This window comes from Thunnus thynnus, chromosome 8 (genome assembly GCF_963924715.1).
Source record: "Thunnus thynnus chromosome 8, fThuThy2.1, whole genome shotgun sequence".
Classification (NCBI taxonomy): Eukaryota; Metazoa; Chordata; class Actinopteri; order Scombriformes; family Scombridae; genus Thunnus; species Thunnus thynnus.
The window spans coordinates 11,197,810-11,214,882 of NC_089524.1; the positions used below are offsets into that span (position 1 = coordinate 11,197,810).

Consider the following 17,073-nt stretch of genomic DNA (forward strand, 5'->3'; position numbering starts at 1 on the left):
AGAAATGACACAAACAGCACATTTCTCAGTGTGTTTGCTGTCTGTGCCAGTTTTGTGCCCTTTCAGTGAGAAGCATTTAGATGGCTGATGCCTCTCTAAGCCACAGCTTTGTCTTTTTTCATCCTCTTCTCCAGCCCTCTCTCTCATCTTTAATAAGTTGTCAAGGCAATGAAATGAACATCTGTCTTACCTCTTTGCAATGATGCATTATGGGTAAGGGAGATGTTGCACAACACAGCCCATCAGGGGTGCGGTTAGTTCTCTAAGCAGGTTGCTTTTGTAAGCTGTTGTTATAACCGTGCAATGGTGTCACCGGGACTTATGACCACAAGTTTTTTTGTTTTTGTATTTCACATTTAGGATGATTCATTACGACTTGACCTAGAAACCCCACCATCAATCACTATTGATAGAAACAGCAAAAGGTTAAGTGAAGGGTTTGAGACAAATGAGTGCCCTTATGTTAAAAAAGTGGGGAGGTGTGGAGCAAGGAATTAACAACACAGTTCTGACAACATGTGTTCGCCCTCAGTCTCATTCCTTTGAGGCTTACGCAGCATTGTTTGTGTTTACACCATTTTTAAACGTCTCGCCCAATGTTACTTGCAAGAGGTCATGATTGCAAATAATGGACCTGAGCCACCAAGTTGATGGTTGTAGATAAATGAGAGCTGTATGGGATAATATTAATACAAACCAGACGAGACATTAATTGAAAATTCTGACTAATCTCAAAATACACCTTCATTGCCTTTATAAAGTTGGATTCAAAGATGTCCATAGACAGATAAGCTTTAAATATAATCAACAATGCCTGACCTAGCATAACTTTGAAAAGCTGTAGACATAACAGGCTGCAGTGTTGTGGTTTCGATAAAGCTTCTATGGCCAGAAGAGTCTACAGAGTACTGAAAGGCAATTACATTATTTGTTGAATTGGTCTGTTATTTGTTGAAATGGTCTGTTATGTGGAACATCTGCTTTGAGAAGTGCTGTCGCAAATTCAAAATGCTCAGTGTATTTTTTTGTGGAGTACAGTGAGCTAAAACTAAAGTTAAATATCACTGTAAAGTAACAATTTTGCTAAATAAGTCAAGTGAAAAAAACTGTTGACTATAATGAAATAACTGAAACACAGGAAAATGAGTTAAACTAATGTGCTCCAGATGGATTTATGTATTGGTTACCCTGTCCAGACCATGTCCGGAGTTCAAGAGCACGGTTGACAAACCGTTAAGGTCAAAAGTGAAGCATGAAGACACGAGGTCAGACGAGGTCTGAGAAAATATAACTCATTCCTCCTAGTGGTGCTTTTCTTTGAATCGCATACAGGAGCACATACATCTCATCTCTACTAGGTCAAGTCAAGTCTATTGTATTTTTGCAGCCACAAATCACAAATTTAGCTCAAAGGGTTTTACAGTCTGTACAGCATATGACACCTTCTACTCTCTTTGAATACATACTGGACTATGGATACATTAATTGTTTATTACACAGTACAAACTGTAAACATACAGTATTGACGAATAAAGCATACATTTTATGTCCCAACATGCAAAAATCTATCTCAACATCACTCTTGTTGCATGAAGACATAATGTACTAGAGTGAATCTAGTCCTCTGGAGGCAATGCAGAAGACAGTGACACATAAATCTTGCCAAATAGTCTTCAGTCTTGTTTCGAACAATAAATTATTCACTTACTTTTGCCCTCGCTTCCCTGCGTACTCATCTACATTCTTCTTTTGTGGCTGGTAATCAGACGCAGAGTCTGGGCAGTGACCCAACCACACAGACAGATCGCATTCAACTCACTCTTTTAAGTTTTTCTTTGTAGAAATTCACAAATCCACACATCACATTCGCTCATATAAAGTTTGTGGTGAGAATTAGGCTAAAGGTTTTGACTGCCAACACGTGATGTGGATCTCACACAAAAGAGATCTTTGAAGGGTCCACTGTGATCATTGCCTCTGACCCCACCGCTTCCCAGACCAGATGTAAACGGAGCATCAAAAAGTACACATTAACAAGCCGACATCAGTTCCTCATTCCGTTCCTTAACACTGCCTATTATGCGTGTATGACTTTTAGATAATGTTTGTGAAGACCTTTAAGCAAAAATAGTTCACAGATGGCCAGTGTTGACAGATAGCCTGCATCTTTCTTAAATCATCAGTTGAGCACGACAGTTATTTCCTCAGATAATTTTCGTAAGATGCAGCTGTCAAGAGTTTAACATCGAGAAACTATTACGTTACAGTAGAATATAATTTTATGAAGTAATATAACTTTAGTTTGAAGTTAAAGAGAGAAAAGCATTGTTTGCATCTAACATTAGATATTGCATTATCAGGCAATTATACATTATATGGAATTTAATATGAATTGTATCATATTAAATTTACTTGAAAAACTGACTCTTACAATTAACTCAGTTTATTAGGATAGAATATTTCTCCTTTACTGGAAAGAGAAGAGGGATAGGAAAGATATGAGATGGAGACAATGTGGATACACTTACCATCACTGATATCAACAGCAGCATTTCTTCTTATTAATTCCAACACACCTACAGATTAATATGCACTGACACACTCAAACATAGATAAAGGGATTTCCCTTTGCTGCAAGGTTGCTCTTTTTCTATAGTTGCATGAATGGCCACACCACAGAACCACACGTCCCCATAAATGATTGTCATAAATTTATAGACACGCACACAAAGCACACATGGCACACACGTCACACACGTCACACACTTAATTAAGAGCTCTCCCCGGGTTGCATCCTTGTCTGTGTTCTGTCTCCAGCACGAGTTAACCAGTCATATGGATGACTGGGGGAGGATTCAGGGCTGTCATCTGTCTCTGGAACACGCTCCCCATCAGGCAGTGCATCTGTGAGGGATTACACGCCTGTGTGCGGTGTGTTCATCAGTTTGGTCCCACTATATGTTTGTGTGCAAATGGCTGTTTGAGATCATTTGAACTCATGACTGTCATTAATGGAGATCTGTGGGTTTGTGGCCCATCATCTTGAGACACATCCAATTGTGTGAAGTGAAGTGAAACAAGAGAGGCAGTGCTGTAACTGCCTGGTGGTCCTTCTCTCTGTTGGTTGTTGGGAGTTGGGAAGTTTCCATCACAAGTTCAGTCTGTGGTGGTTTGAAATCAAGCCTGTAGTCAGCTCTGTCGCTCGGGGCTAAAGCTCAGTCATTAGATGCCAGCTGGTGACATCTTACAGGGAGGGCGAAAGAGCAGGGGTAAGAAAGAAAAGAGGGAGAAGGAAAGAATAGAAAGACACATAGAAAGGTGTGAGAGGAAAGAAAAAAATGTAGTGATGAAAAAACAAGGGCAAAACAGGAAGACAGAAAAGTCAAAACAAGATTAAGCTTATATTGTGCAGCTTGTGGACTTAAAACATTTGAGACCGAAATAAACAATTAGTACAAGAGGTATTGAATCAATCCAAAGTATGACCTGTTTATGCTGACAGACCTGAGGCTATGTTGGCTGCTGGTCTTTGGAGGCTGCAGTATCAAGAGTCAATAGTTAGAAGTAGTGACTGTTTATCGGATGGCTGCTGCGCTATGCTAAATTTCCAATAGTTTAGTCTGTAAAGTTTTCTCTGACATCATAGTGACTGGAAGTGGGAACAAATAGCAAAATAAGTAGCTCATAGTTGCATTCTGCTTTGTTTTTGTGACTCAGTGTGTTGAAAGAACACATTTCTGATTCTGTAACAGTGCCACAATTGTGGTTATTTTGTAATAGTGAAGACATGGTTGTGTCACCGTCAAACGCCAGAAATAATGAGACTTTATTTGAAATAAATGGACATTATTATCCTGTCAGAGGGTCAAACCACTTCCTCTACACCATGCTTTCCCTTTTAAAATAGCCAACACATATGGTAATGCAGGAATTAATCTTTCACAAGGCTGCAGTTTCCTGTTTGGGAAAATCTTTCAGGCTGATTTCACCACTGGTGTCTGAGTGAAGCTGGCCAATTTGAACAAATTTAATTAGGGATTTAGATCTGTGTCAAACAGAAAGACAGGAAAAGCTAACAAGGGGCTACTTCCCCTGGTTTCTTTCCCCTGACTGAAAGAAACAATTCATAAGAAAGAATGTGAACAATTAAATACAGCACATTGTTTTTTTGTATGCAGTGCACCTTTTCAGTTTTGTATTCCCAACAGAGACATAACATATGTTTGCAATCTATTAGTAGTGATGTACTCATACTGAGATAATCACAGAACTCTTATGTTGATGACATATTTAACTACACTGTATTTGTTTGTGCATATGTGTGTTAGGATTGTAAATTCACTCATTTTCCTTAACTCACTTATGTTCCTTAACACATATATGTCTGAAAACCTGTGTGCACCTTTGTTCCGTATGTTAAGTGCTCGACGCTAATTGCACAGTGTGCTGTTTCACATGTGTTTTCTCAGTGGGGCTGATTAAGTGAATTATGCCCCATAGCTGACGGTCGGGATGACAGCCACTCTCACTCTGGCAGATTTTTACCCTGAATCAGCAGAATGACAGAAAGCAGTGTGTGTGTGTTTACAGCCTCTCTTGCCGTTAAGTGTTGTAACAGCTACATGTTGTGTAACTTTACAGAATACATGCATTTGAATGTGTGTATGCGTATGAAGAAGAAAGAAAGAAGGATTTCCATGTTTATTAGGATTTCTTCTGCTGCACAAACAGAAAACAACCTGTTGTCTTTTGTTGGACGAGGAAAAGCATCAAACCTACTTTACTAGACTGTTGTTCAAGTAATCTTACACTAGTCCAACATACGTTGGCTCATTAAATCAATTTGAAAATAATGGTTGCGCATTTTGTTCATAAAAATCTTGAACCATGAATGAACTGGTGACTGTAAATAGGGAAAATAACCCAACCCTTTTTGACTGCAATGCTGCTGGTATTGATTAAGTTTCAGTTTAGGAGTTTTTCTGGTTGCCGTTGGTCTGTATTGTCACAGCACTGGTTTTCTGGAGCTCTTTTAGGCTTTTATAAACTGGAGTAATTGCAAGTTAGGAACATCCAGGTTTTTTGCCCTTAAGAAAGAAAAAATGAAAACAAATGCTGTAGACTATACACGTGATTGTTGTCTCTGCTTTATAAACTCTTGTGGCAGAAGGTCTTAGAGGATGCAAGCTTTGGGGGATATAAAGAGCAAAACTTTCCCAAACTGCCAAATCATATCATGGTCACCACTTTGCAGAAAAGGCAGTGATACATAGAACAAATTTGACAATGTTTCTGTCAATTGCCTGTCATGTAGCAGCTTGTGAAACCTTGTGTCTTATATATTCCTGCCAAAGCTCAGAATTTATTTTCTTGGAAGACATTAACGTCTGTGACCTTTCAATGTGATGGCCTTTGAATTCCTCGCTGCTGATGTTTTAAGGAAAGAGAAACTCACTCCACAGTGAATGCACGTGTGATTCCCAGCAAATTAGCTTAAGCCTGAATGTCAGAGGAGTTGAAACTGAGATTGCATTTGGACAATTGCCCAGTTTGTTCCATCCCATTAGACCTTCTTTCTGTGTTTAAGCTCACTCGGGATTTGCGGATACATGCTTTAACAGCTGGCATTACAGATGAATGCTTTAAGAATACCAAGGTGGGACCTGGAGTCATTTGTTTGGATGATTTACTTCCAGTCCGCTTGTGTCAACAACTTGTACTACTAACAGATTAAGAAAACAGGAAGAGATGCAGACCTTCGATGTGATTTGTTTGTGGTGGTCATTTTCTGTCTTTTGTTGTTTTGTTCTTCTTGTCAGACTTGCAAGCATTCTTTCACTCTGAGTTCATTCACTTGGCCTTGTTCGTGCCACTTATGTGTTCCTTGTCATCACAGAGAAAGCATTAAAAGTATTTCCTTTGTGGCAGTCGCACGTTTTATCTATAAAACTCAAGATGGAAGATCTTTATCCAGAGCCTACTAAGTTAACCAAAATAAATCTATCAATTTGCCTCAAAAGTTACTGATATTTTGTGCAATGGGGATTTCATAAAATATACAAATATTTTGCGCAAGAAATGAAAGGCAGGGAAAATATGTTTGACAACAAAGTACTGGTGGGAAGCTCCCAGGCATAAATGTTTGTAACTGTTTAATTGGTTAAGTGGCACTGAAAAAGAACACACAGGCTTTTTTTTTTAGGTCTCCAAATGTCTATAGATGCACATTTAAAGAGAAAGGTAACACTGAACAGCAGTGGAATCATTATCTTAATACTATGTCAGAGTCAGAGATCATTACACAAGTAGAGTTTAAAGAGATTTATTTCATCTCATAATGTTTAGAGGTCATGAGCATTAGCTATGGTTTTCCACAGTGCTGGTGCAAGGAGGGTGGCTCTGGTTTGGGGCACTGTAGCCAAAATAGTCTAAAGAATACTTACAACAGCCATGGGAACTTCTCCCATAAGGAAAGAGATGTCAGCTTTTCCATCTCTGCAAAGTTTGGCTTGAGATCCGTGTTCCTTTCAGAGCGGCCAAACACATTTCCATGTTAGTTTTAAAAAGCGTCTCTGATCGCTGCAAATGTTCCTTCTCTCCACCTTGAGGATTCACAAGGATGCCAAAATCTGGGTCACTCGGAAAAAAGACTTCTTGCATCTTTGTGCATGTGATTATAGAAATTGGAAGTGCTTGTGGAGTGGTTCTCAAGAAGAAATGTAAAGAAAATGCCTCTGATTCCTTATTGCATGCGGTTATGAGTTATGTCAAATTCAAAAACTTTGAATGTTTGATCTTATGAGAGAGAAGAGGAATAAAAAGTTCTCAATGTTAATACTACTAGTATGTTTAAGCAGCCTCAGCACTCCACTTAACATCTAAATTTCTCATTTGGGTCCTGGCCTCAAGACAAAGTTGAAGACTGTTGTAAAGTAGTTTAAACTGTATCCTTTTTCAAAAGTCAGGGATCCTTTGTAATTGCCCTCTCTCCAACAAGGGAACCCTTGTTTTCCAATCTGCTGCATGTGCAGAACTGTAGTGTGTGTGCATGTGTGTGTGTGTGTGTGTGTGTGTGTGTCTACATGTGTGTGCTTTTGCAGCCCCTCATCAGGCTCATTCCACAGCACAGCTGCAGTGGCTGAAGTCACACAGTTTGACTCAAGAACGGGCTTAGCAGCTCATTAACGGATAGAACAAAGAAAGCTGAGAAACAGCAGTGACTACCAACACTGGCAGAGGTACAGAGCAAAGGCCATGTTGTTGCTCTGTGGTGGTGGTGTGATACTTTTATAATGCACTACAGACAAAGATGGCTTTACTTAGGTCAGAGTCTGGGAAGACATTGACATGAGAATATAACAGTTTCTAAGTTGAAACGTCTTCCTGAGAGGAACCAGAGAGGAGCCAATAGGAGAGGCAGGAGTAGAGAGGGAAAACGATTGAGGAACTTTGATGTTGCTTTTATGGAGCATTAATGTGGTAGGTGCAAAGGTGAGTGGATAGGTGATATAAAGGAATATACAGAAGGACCACAAGATTCCTTAGATGTAAACATAATGTATGAGTCCAGACACCCAGTTGAAGTCCGTTCTTCTTCATATATACTGTATAGTTTGGTTTATTCTGTTTGAATGTTTGCCACAAGTAGGCGCTTGAGTAATCTCAGTGGGATGGTAAAGGGGTCAGTATGCTTCACACAAAGTGCTTGTTCGATCGTCAAACAGCATCTGAAACTTCCTTCCACACTTTCTGATGTTTTCATTTGGGGCGACTGACAATTTTTAGAACTTTCCATCAATCAAACATTCAATCCAGTTCAGTCGTGCCATTACTACATAATCTGTGTTTTATTTACTGCAGCGTTTTTTAACTAATCATTTTTTATGCCCAGTCAGTATGGACTTTATCAGTTGTGCCCTTTATCTGCTCTGTTGTGCAGTATAATATATCTTATCTACATTCCTATTCAAGCTGTAGACAATAACACTTTGGAACATCAGTGACAGAAGGGATTGAAGTCTTTCCAGAGCTCAGTTTTCTTATCAGTCCAAAAGCAGCGTGTAGTGCAACTGATGTTTGAACAGGAGAGGGAAATATAGACCAACACATCTTCAAAGTCATTATATCTGATCTGTATTTAAAACCATTTCATCATTGCTTTAATATTTTCCTTTATCACTTGTTTGACTGCTCTTTCTCACATTTCCTTCTCTCCCATTCCATGTTTATTAAATATATCTCCTTTCCTGAAGCTCTCTTTACTGCAGTTCATATTGTGACATTTTAATCTGAACATCCGTAAGCATATGCCAAAACTAATATTTGGCTCATGAGAAGAATTTAGGCAACAAAAGTGCTTTCAGTTTTTCATCTGATGCAGACTTCAGCCTGTGGCCTATTAATCACAGAGCTTCTTTCTGTTGTTTCTTTGCAGAGATTGGACCTGTAACAATCACAACAGACCCTAAGAAGTTCCAGTATGAGCTGAGAGAGCTGTATGTTCAGGTGGGTTCGGCAGGTCACGTTCATCAGACCGAGGGAACAGCAGCAGTAGCCTGGACGCTAAGGTCATCTGGCATTGATAAAAGCAGCAGATTGTAGCCACGCTAGTCAGTTTTACATGTGTCTCATCAGTTAGTCTAAAATAGATGATGAAAGATGCCTCAAACAATAATTTAATTTTCTCCACTTTTAGACATGCAATTATTGAATTTCATCCTCCATGTAACGTAACCAGGGGGGTCTACCGTTCAAGACCATGGCCATATGTTGACCTCAGTGTTGTTGATGATTATGCTCTTCTTCATCCCATGTTTATTTTCCTTCCTGCACCATTACAAACAAATGTATAAACAAAAACACACAATGGCCAGACAGCTTAATAAAGTGCTGCCAAGTTCAAATTTTTGTTTAATCACTTGGCAAGAGAAAGGAAGTTGCGCAGGACTCTTGTTGTGTACCACATCAGTAATGCAGAACTAGTGCAAAACAAGTACTCTTCATGCGTCAATATGACAAAGAGACAGACAGAGACAAGAATCCTTCAGAGGTCTGTCCTTTGAAGAAAGACTTTGGCAAGTGTCTGTGCATCCTTGGCATGTGCTCCTGTTAATCTGGTGCGTAGCATGGAAGAGATCCAGTTTCCTCTCGCTCGCTGCTTCATTCCTGAGTCTGTTTTTCCTCACCTCACCTCCTCACCTGCACAACTCCTGGAGAGGTTTTGGCCTGAGTGGATGGAAAAGATTCTCGTTTGACATCAACGCCATTGTGTTTAAAGGAGGTGCTGTTAGGCAACACTTCATATTTTTGAGCCACAAGAACAAAAGTGCTCAGGGGAGTTGTCAAGGTTAGTACTGGGGGCAATAGGGGAATGGGGGAGTAGATTTTTGGCAAGAGGGGAAATGATGGGGTACAAGAAGAGACAGGATGCCTGTCTCTTCCATCTTCCTTGGCCTAAAATCATGGGTCACTCCATTCCAGATGTTTCTCTTGATGTATCCAAGCTAACTATTGAACCCATCAGATGGACAGACATGTGCCTGCTGGAATGCTTCAGACGACATCTCTCTTTGACCCCACCAGCCCAATCCTGCCTCCTAGAAATTACCTTTATATACTACTAAATTGGAACAGCAAGTATGTTTCGCTAGAAACGTAATGCTGGCTGAATTATGTTTTCTCTCAACATAATGAGAAAATGTTGTAAATTAACCTATTAGGCAAATTGCAGAAATATTGATACTGAACATATGAGTGAAATGTTCAGAGATGATGTAGTTCTTTTTTTCATCCTATCTTGCTTTACAGCATCAACTTTTTATGGTTTTGTTTAGGCAATGGCAGCACTTGGTTATGGTAGAGAAAGATGGTCTTGGTTTAATACAGTAAAAAAAAGTCCACAATGATTTGAAGCACAACATGTTTTTTTAACATTTAAATGATCATTAACCTTAACCAAAGTGTTTTTGTTGCCTAAAACTGTTGCCTAAGACGTCTTGTACGTCCAACTTCCCTTGTGTGATTTTGGAGTAATATTTTATGTAGTGCTTCATTCATTTGAAAAAACGTTGCCTGTGAACATAATCTAGGCAGCGATTGCAAAAGCAACGCAGATTACTTGGAGACAGTCACACTGTCAGACATACTTTCTTGAGCCTATTATGTTTGTTTTCCCTGTCAGTATCGTTGGAACAAAATGTATTTATGATTTCCACCACTAGACAGGTTTTTTCAACTTCAAACTATCAGTAACATATTTACTGGAACATTCAGAAAACTGTGTTGGTGGCTCACACACACACACACACACACACATATGTACATGTACACCTTTTGCTGATGATGCCATTCTCATTCTCAGGGAGGTGGGGACTGTCCAGAGATGAGCATTGGTGCCATTAAAATTGCTTTGGAGATCTCCTTGCCAGGATCCTTTATTTACGTCTTCACAGATGCCCGTTCCAAAGATTACAAGCTGACCCATGAAGTCCTTCAGCTCATTCAGCAGAAACAGTCACAGGTTTGGATATTACTTTCTGCAATCTGTTGGACACAGATTCAGAGTCAGAGGGATCACATTTTTATACGTGTGTGTGTGTAGGTGGTGTTTGTGCTGACGGGAGACTGCGATGATAGGAGTCACATTGGTTACAAGGCCTATGAAGAGATCGCCTCCACCAGCTCTGGGCAGGTCTTCCATCTAGACAAGAAACAAGTCAATGAGGTAAGAGCAGACTGAACAGAAATTTGGAGCTACGCTTCTATGCTCTTTGCTGTTTTTCAAGTACAAGTTCTCATGTTGCAGAGTCAGGAGACAAACGTTTTGATTTCAAAAGACACGCTTTGGTCACAGTGATCAAATTATTTGAACTTGGGCAGGGGTTTACCCCTAAGCTGTGTAAATAAAATGGTAGAGAGGGTTTTACAGCCTCTCATGTCTTTTGCTGTGCCCACATTCAAGTCTGGACTCCAAATCAAATATGCTGGAAACATTTAATTGTTAATTGATTGATGCAAACTCTTTTTAACCCTTCCAAGAAATGTAAATCCGTCTTGAAGCAGTGTTGGATTGGCGGAAAGTCAAAACTTGAGGTTTGAATAGTTGCTGTTATTAATTTTCTTTCAAGAAAAGAGGAATTCTAGATTTTATTGTTAATTTTCTATTAAGACTGAGTCAGAGTCCTTTGCTCTTTCTGCCTCTTTTTTTTTTAGAAATACTTCAATATCTCTGTTTCTCTATTTCTCATCATCAGCATCATTCTTACCATAAACATTGTCAGCCTTACTTGCAACAATCCTTTTGTCTGTGACACCTTGACAAATTTCAGAGGAAGCAAGGATGTAAAATGGAAAAGTAGTTTTGCAGGTAGTTTTGAGAACTACAAATAAACCTTACCCTGGTTTGTTTGCAGTGCTTATTCAAAAAAATTGAAATGACTGTAAATTGTAATTGATATACTATAGTTATGTACAAAAATGCCAGTGACTTCATAGTACAGACGGATGAAAATTCATGACATATGAAGAATTTACACACTTTCATTTCACACAGTAACTTATTTTATTTGAGTGTGACCATTCCTTTGTCTACCTGCACCCAGCGTTTACCTGAAACTTTTTGAGATGAATTCAACATATCATATCACTCTTATGTCGCAGATGCCTGCTCTTTCAAATATTCTCGGTTGAAAAGCATCTGGCTCTGAAACAGTAGCTGTTGGATTCTTCATGGTGGTGGTGGTGGTGGTTGTGGTGGTCGCGGGGGGAAGGGGGGACTGTTGGGACATAGGGGGACTTTTAGAAACTTCCCGATTAAAGCTTTGCACATGTTGAGGGGATGACCTTCTATGCAGCTGAGAGGGTAAATGTGTGTGTGTGTGTGTGTGTGTGTGTGTGTTGGTAAATTATTGATGTTTTAATGGGCTTCCTGTGACAATGTTGTTTTTAATTTTTAACACTTAAAACTATTAGAATACCACACCTTATCTAGCTGTTTTACCATTATACAGAGAGTACATTTTCCACAAAGTAATTTCCGCATTCTTTACATTTCCTTCCCATCGCTGTAGGTCCTGAAATGGGTGGAGGAGGCCGTGCAGTCCTCGAAGGTCCACCTGTTGTCCACCGATCACTTCAGTGGGGTCAGCAACACTTGGCAGATGCCCTTTGACCCCAGCCTCAAGGAAGTCACCGTGGCCCTCAGTGGCCCAGCACCAAACATTGAGATAAAAAACCCACAGGGTATGATAAGTGTGACCATGCATCGACATAATTGTCAGTGGTCTATTTATTGATTATACTGACATTTTGAATATTAGGAGGTGTTTTTTTTCAGGTATGCAAGAGACAATACACTTAATCTGTGGCAGTTAAATTACATGAAGAAACTAGTACCTCCATTTCAGTCATTTTAGACCATTTTTCACATGTGAAGATACCACAAAACACAATGAGACCATATAAAACAGCAATGTGTTTATCTACCATTTACTGGGTATATCTTTGTTTGCATCGATAATGGCAAAACATGATAATATGATTCAGTATAAACATACTTTCAGTGCTGCTGGATGTTGTTTCATACAAGAACTGATAAGTTATCAACTATCTAAACATCAACTATGAACAACAGATTTTAGTGTCACTGTCTTGAAATCAAATAGCAAACACTTTCTTTGATTATTTTAAATCAAGGTTCCACAATCCTACCAGAAGAATTTGAAGAAGAGAAAGAAAGTTTTAGGAAGTAATTATTATTGAAAATCAGCTAACTGTAACATTAACGTACGGAACAAAGGATTAGGGTTAGAGATAAATCATAGTCATCTATCATAGGACTGTTTCCATCACATTACATCATCTGGGATCCACACAGTCAGCATATGTTGTTTCATTCATCTACAGTATGCTGGTTAATGCTGCATCTTTTTATTTTGGCAATTTATGTCAGTATTTTATATGTAATTCTCAGCCATGCAAGTGTGTGTTAAGTTCTAAGAATTCATTTGTATCAGTCAAAGCTGCAGAAAAGATGAATAATTGCCTCAGTTTTTGTGTTTTTCCTGCAGGGAAGCTCGTGGGGGAGACTGATGGCCTGACTGAGCTCTTGCACATTCCCAACTCTGCCAAAGTTGTCAACATCAAGGACCCACAGCCTGGGATGTGGACTATCAAGGTAAACAATTCATTCTTTACCTGGAAATGTGTGTGAAATTACAGGCTTTCCCTAACAATTCCCAGAGCTGAGCTGTCTTTTTAAAAGACTTACTGCAAATAGTTCAGTAGTATAACCTTGGAAAGAGGTCACAACTCACACCCCAGGAGGGAGTTGTGCCTTTGAGGAAGGTCCTTAAGTTGAATTACTGCAGTAATATATCAGCATGTTCAGATACAGTGATAAGTAATCAATTTAACATGCATGTTGCCTGGTGAAAGCATCTCAAAGCAAATAAAAAACATGATCAGAAAGATACATTTAAAGACTGAAATGCTTATGTTAAAGACCACTGCTGTCAACACAACCTGTTGCTTTTTTGTGTGAGCACTCTTGCTGTTGTATTCCCCTTTGTAGACTTGAAACTGCTGACACCCTGCTATCAAGGTAATACAAAAAAAGGTCACACATTTGACTGCCCACACTGTTAGTGCCAGATGTTGGAAAATGACAAGCATTTTTACCTGAGTGATTTGTTGAGGGGCCCACGATGGCCCCTGTATTCTCTGAAGGCCTGTGCTGGGACACTTTCCCTCATGTCTGCATAGCTGTGTTATATGTTAGTGCCCAAATGATTTACAGGAGAGGATGTTAGACAAAAAACTGTCATCTCTACGTTTCCTCTCTAAGGACAGTGCTCCAGATGAGCAGATGAGCATTAAAATATATGGATTCTCATAAGAATTTGATTTCCAATGATTTCCACTCCTACGTTTATATCATGCTCTTTTTATTCTTGTACAATTATGATTTTTGTTTTTTGTTGTGCCTCCTCTTATCTCCTTTTTCATCATGCCTTTTTATTCCTCTCTAATCCTCTTCTGGTAGGCATTAAAGATATTATTGGCCACTGTTACACTTTGAATGCATTATAGTGTATTCAAAATGTAAATCCTCATTGACGATAATACTGTTTTTCATTTTTGTAACTTGTACGTGGGACATACACTCTACCAGTAATACATTTTTTTTTGTTTTTGGACTGATTTTGATTTACATTATCCTGTATGATGAAACAAGGCCTTTCTGGCTACGTCTGCACTTAACCCTCAGGTTAATCTCTTGCTGGGCTCTGTCACTAAACACCAGTGTAAGGAGCCTTTTCTCTTTTCGCACAGGAAAGCTGGCAGGCGCTCAGCATGAGAACACTCCCCGGTATGCTGCGTTACCTCTGGCAGACCTCTTTCAACTTTTGATTGATTGTTTACATGTGATTTATTTTTTGGCTGCGTAACGCTCTGTTTTCTCTACTGGGGCTACTTGTTAAATTAAACTTTATTTGCTCTAAGGTGAACAGTTCTGCATCACTTGGTCTTCTGTTTAATATCAGCTTAATCACCATATCAGAAGGCTTTCTATGAACGCTGTCCATGGAAGTGATGAGGGATATCAAACAGACAATATAAGAGAGGGGTTATATCCTCCTGTCTTACTTCTGTCCCATGGTTTCCTCTGTTTTTCTTTCAATTCAATTTTATTTATATAGCACCTAATCATAACAAAGGTTATCTCAGGGCATTTTTCACATGGAGCAGGTCTAGACTGCACTCTTTATTTTGCAGAGACCCAACATTCCCCTATGAGCAAGCACTTGGCGACAGCGGCAAGGAAAAACTCCCCTTTAATGGGAAAAAACCTCGAGCACAACTGGGCTGTAGGTGGGCGGCCATCTGCCTTGACCGATTGGGTTGAGAGAGAAAGGAGTGGGAGAGACGGAGTTTTTTTCTCTACTCCCTCTCAGTCTGTCTTCTTTAATCGCTTTCTGTCACTTACTGTATCTTGTTTTCTGTTTCCTAATGCATCTTCCTCAAAACACTATATATTTCTTTCTCCTTCTATGACGCACAGGAGGACCTGCTGTTCTCAGTGTAATCCCAATACAGTACATCTTGTTTTCCCGTTTCTTCTCTTGGTCACCGCCTTTTCCAACCTCAGTCCCCCCCACACCACTCTATATGGCTCACAGACTAAATATATCTCCATGTCATATGTAACTGTGTTTCCCAGGACATCCAAAGAAATGTGGGTAAATACTTCAGGGGGATTTCGCTGTTCTGCCATGCTGGGTTTCAGTAACGCTAATGGCCCGTGACACCCCAGTGTAAGGACCAGGCCATAGATTGTGTGTGAAAAGGAATTTGATCCTTTTTAATCTGCCTTTAATTGGATATTGTGGTGGAGTGTAGAAGGTGGGTTCACCCCGCTATCACCCCCTGCTTCTTCAGTTTTGCGTTCTTGCTACTTTACCCTGACTATGTGCTAATTTAATCCTATATTCTACTACTATAAAGTATAATTCAGTTACAAATGTTGACAGTGCACAGTTTTTGCAATTAGAAATAACATAATTTCCAGTTTGCACTAAAAGGTAATGATAGCAGGTGTGTCGTACTTCTGCAGCTGCTTTATTTGTGTTTTGTGGGGAAAATAGTGTCTGTCAACGACACATTAAAACATCTAGTAATTTAAATTTGCTTGTTGGCATGGCTAGGTGCACACATTTTTTTTCAGTGTGAAAAACACTACATTCACAACACATAGTTAGAATATATGTTGGAGTGTCCAAGTGGGCAGTTCCCTGGGGCCCTTTGTTGCGTGACACCTCTTTCTCTCTCCTTGTTTCCTATCTGTCTCTACTATCTCTATTAATAAAGACAAAAAGGGTCATCTTGAAAGAATAAAAAAGAATAAGTGTATGTCTTGTAATTGGGTTACTCTGTCAAATCCACATTGTGTGTGTGGATGAATGAGTGTGTGCACATGTGGAGAGTCATCCATGTGAGACTCCTTTGTGCTGCGTTGACCCCCGTATTGATGAGTGCATTTTAGTGTCACACTGAATTTTATAGGCCATGATGACAGTTTAGGAAGGTTTTAATCAACTGATCTTCAGTGTAAACATCTGTATCACTTTTCTCACCACTGCAACCCAAGAGCTGATTCAACTGAGTGAGGGTGTTTCCCTGGTCAGGGAGCTGGTCAATCCATCCGAGTGGGTGGGTGTGAAATTGGGAAATGAGTAGTTTTAATGACAGGGGCTCTTCTTGTCTTTGGTAAAAGCTTGACCTTTAAAGGACCTCTCCCCTAATTATGGTCTAATTTACAACCAACTAAAGACCCGAGATAATTCTATTGCAGCCATTAGAGCAGGTTTGATGGCCACAACATGTATTGTGTTTCATGATGGCAGGCATTAGCATTTAAGGCTGTGCCAGATCCCCTTTGTCCTTGTCTTACCTCATTGTTTAAGCAATTTCACCCCTAGCCTAGCAGTTATAATCTACCTGCCTGTATGCACCACACCATCCTGTTTGGTAGTTTCACATGGAATTTAAGTTTATGTCAGGTATAGTAATACTTAGTAATTGTAAAATACAGTAAATCCACACATTCTCTTTCATTTCAGTCAATTACAAATGACAATTTAGGTTTGCATGCCTCACTCTGCATTATGAGTCAATGTCTGAGACCTGAAGTGAGGAGTTTCCACTTCTCACCAACCTATACTTCATCATAATTACTCTGTCTCTATTTCTGCCAGGCTTCAAAGGACCTCCACGTGACGAAGACCACATGAGTCATTAGCTACTCCCTGATTATAGTGGTCGTGTTTGTTTAATTAAAGTATGAATGTCAGACTGAAAAGGTCATTTCTGAATTGTTGATGTTTTATAAGCTGAGGTGTAAGATATTTGACTACTCAAACTGGCTTGTCTATACTTGTAAGCATTACAAAAGGTTGTTACACAACAATCCCACAGTTGTGACTGTTATTTAAAGCACGCAGAGCTGCCTTTGATGCAACAACTCTTCTTTCTTTTGTTCTCTTGAGTTAGATAAAATCATCATCATGTATTGCC

The 17,073-nt window shown here is 39.5% G+C and overlaps 1 protein-coding gene across 2 annotated transcripts in view; it reads left to right on the forward strand.

Annotated features, from left to right (window-relative positions):
• hmcn1 (hemicentin 1) overlaps positions 1–17,073 on the forward strand; it is an 86,808-nt gene that overhangs the window by 9,615 nt on the left and 60,120 nt on the right. For both annotated transcript variants that reach the window (XM_067596462.1, XM_067596463.1), the window contains exons 2-6: positions 8,435–8,505; positions 10,361–10,519; positions 10,601–10,723; positions 12,069–12,240; positions 13,068–13,174. In XM_067596462.1, coding sequence (XP_067452563.1) covers positions 8,435–8,505; positions 10,361–10,519; positions 10,601–10,723; positions 12,069–12,240; positions 13,068–13,174 — 632 coding nt within the window. The remainder of the gene's footprint in view (positions 1–8,434; positions 8,506–10,360; positions 10,520–10,600; positions 10,724–12,068; positions 12,241–13,067; positions 13,175–17,073) is intronic.